The 2,563-nt window shown below is 45.2% G+C and overlaps 1 protein-coding gene across 1 annotated transcript; it reads left to right on the forward strand.

Annotated features, from left to right (window-relative positions):
- Positions 1-551: 551 nt before the first annotated feature.
- On the forward strand, positions 552-1,747 carry LOC136610483 (olfactory receptor 5B21-like). The gene is made up of 2 exons (XM_066589714.1): positions 552-581; positions 728-1,747. The coding sequence occupies exons 1-2, from the start codon at positions 552-554 to the stop codon at positions 1,745-1,747; spliced, it is 1,050 nt and encodes a 349-aa protein (XP_066445811.1).
- Positions 1,748-2,563: the final 816 nt, after the last annotated feature.

Below are 2,563 nucleotides of genomic sequence, written 5' to 3' on the forward strand. Positions count from 1 at the left end.
CCCTGGTGTGCCTAATGGACCCAGGGAACCCATGGGTTAATGGCTGCTAAAGCATAAAAATCTTATACTTACCTGTTCTCCTGTTGTTGTTGACATCGGGGGGGTCATCTCCCGGCAGCATATTAGCACTTTCTGCTTAGGTTAAGCAGCCTGACTAGAGCCACCTGATTGGTGCACGCTGTGCAGTCACGTGGTGCCGAAGAGCCAATCAGGTGGCTCTAATCAGCAGCGCTGCTTAACCTAAGCAGAAAGTGCTAGTATGCCTTCCGGCAGGCAGTCTTCTTCCTCCAGCAGCCGCGCCGCTCCGGGATCGCGCGCATGCGCAGTGGAGAGGTGCCCTCTGACAGGAGTCAGGACGGGCCGCGTCTCCACTGCGCATGCTCAGCACTCCGGAGTTCAGCAGGACGGACGGGCCGCCCACAGCAAGCACTGTGCGGTCCGTCCGTTGACCTCGGAAGTGCCTGACGGAACGGACCAGAGCAGGAAGCGGTCTTTTTGACCGCTCCTGCTCTGCTTTAAAGGCACAGAAGAAGATGCCGGCTGGAGGGGACATGCCTGGCGATCGGGCCAGGCCAGCCAAGGTGAGTACAATTTTTTTTTTTTCATGTCAGAACCCCTTTAAAGTCCTGATATGTAATTTCATTGGTGTCGAACACTCAGAGCAGAGTCACCTATTAAACTGCATTGTGATATCATATAACATCACCTGTTCCTTTTTTTTGATCAGTTTGATCTCAATTTTTTCTATTTAGCAGTAAAGAATTTCAATTTCATTGATGCTATGAACCAGACAACAGTCACAGAGTTTGTTTTTTCTGGACTCACTAATAATAAGAACCTGAGATCTTTCCTCTTCATACTCTTCCTGCACGTCTACATTGTGACCGTAGTGGCGAATGTTGGCCTGGTGGCTATTGTCAGTAACACATCAGACCTCCAGAATCCCATGTATTACTTCCTCAGTTACCTCTCGCTGGTGGACGTCTTCTATTCTTCCACCATAACTCCTAAGATGCTTGTGGACCTTAAGTCCTTGAAGAAGACAATCTCCTATGAAGGTTGTGCTCTTCAGTTCTTCTTTTATGCCGCTCTGGCAGCTACAGAGTCATTTCTCCTCTCCATCATGTCCTATGACCGCTATGTCGCCATCTGCCACCCTCTACATTATGTGTCCATAATGACTAAGAAGAAATGTCTATGTCTTGTTCTTCTTTCCTTCTCTGTTGGCTTCTTGCAGTCCTCCTTACAAACCAGCTGTGCTTTCACTCTACAGTTCTGTGGGTCAAACCTCATTGACCACTTCTACTGTGATGTTCCTCTGGTACTCAAACTGTCCTGCTCGAATACATTTACTTGTGACATGGTTACCGTCTACATTGTGGGTGCTGTGGCCATGGGTCCATTGATGACTATCCTTGTCTCATACACCCTAATCATCTATTCAATTACAAATATGAGATCAACAGAAGGTAGGAAGAAAGCCTTCAGCACATGCTCTTCACACCTCATGTGTGTGCTCATCTTCTATGGCACTGTATTGTTCACATATATGCATCCTCCTTCCAGTGTTTTTACCATACGAGACAAGGTGGCTTCTATCATCTATACAGCTGTGACACCAATGCTGAACCCCCTTATATATAGTTTGAGGAACCAGAGTGTGAGAAGAATCATAATACAATCACTTCACAGTTTTCAAGGTCTCCATGCAAGGGTTCCTCAACCATGTGGAATCTGCAGGAAGTAAATGAGTAGCCTCAACCACCTGCAACATTTATAAGAATAAGGAACTATCTAACCCCTCCACTGGACATAACACACTAATGTCTTCTGATGCTCTTGGTACTTCTGGTTATTTGCTCTCCAGGTCTAGATAATGGTTAAAATCTGACCTCATGTGGTTCTGCTTCACTGGTCTCTCCCTGGTAGATGTTTCCCTGGATTCTGGAATCCATCTTGATTCATGCCTTTCTGCACTTCCATTCAGTGGGAAAAGTTAATTCCAAGTAGATACTGTTATTGTAGAGAAGACGTAACATGCCAGAGTTGGGTAAGACAGTGGTCTAAATATTGATATTTGATAAGAAAAGAAATGGAAATACTGGAGTTTAAACAGTAAAGTGCAATAAACACCAATGTTTAATGGAGAAATTAACATTTACGATAATGCATATGTAGGAAAATTATGTTAATGCCAATGTTACGAGGGGCTGCTGATACGTCTTTGGCTTTACCCAGAAAGAAACAAGATAGGAAGATGAAATTTTACATTTATTCCACATCCTCTCCACTGATGTCAACAACTTCTTACATCGGGATTCCAAGTTCTGTAAGGTTTGCAAAAAAAATGATTTTGGTTGTGCCTCAAACCAGTCATTCGTAGCAGCCATGGCATCAGAAATGGTGTGAAATATGGTCCCCTTGAGGTGTTTCTTCAGGTTTGGAAACAGATGATAGTCAGAGGAAGCTAGATCTGGTGAATAAGGTGGGTGGTCAACCAGCTGGAAGCCTAGCTCCACCAGTTTTGCCGTGGTCGCTTGTGCAGTGGGAGCGGAGGCGTTGT

The sequence above is a fragment of the Eleutherodactylus coqui genome, chromosome 2 (assembly GCF_035609145.1).
Source record: "Eleutherodactylus coqui strain aEleCoq1 chromosome 2, aEleCoq1.hap1, whole genome shotgun sequence".
Lineage (NCBI taxonomy): Eukaryota > Metazoa > Chordata > Amphibia > Anura > Eleutherodactylidae > Eleutherodactylus > Eleutherodactylus coqui.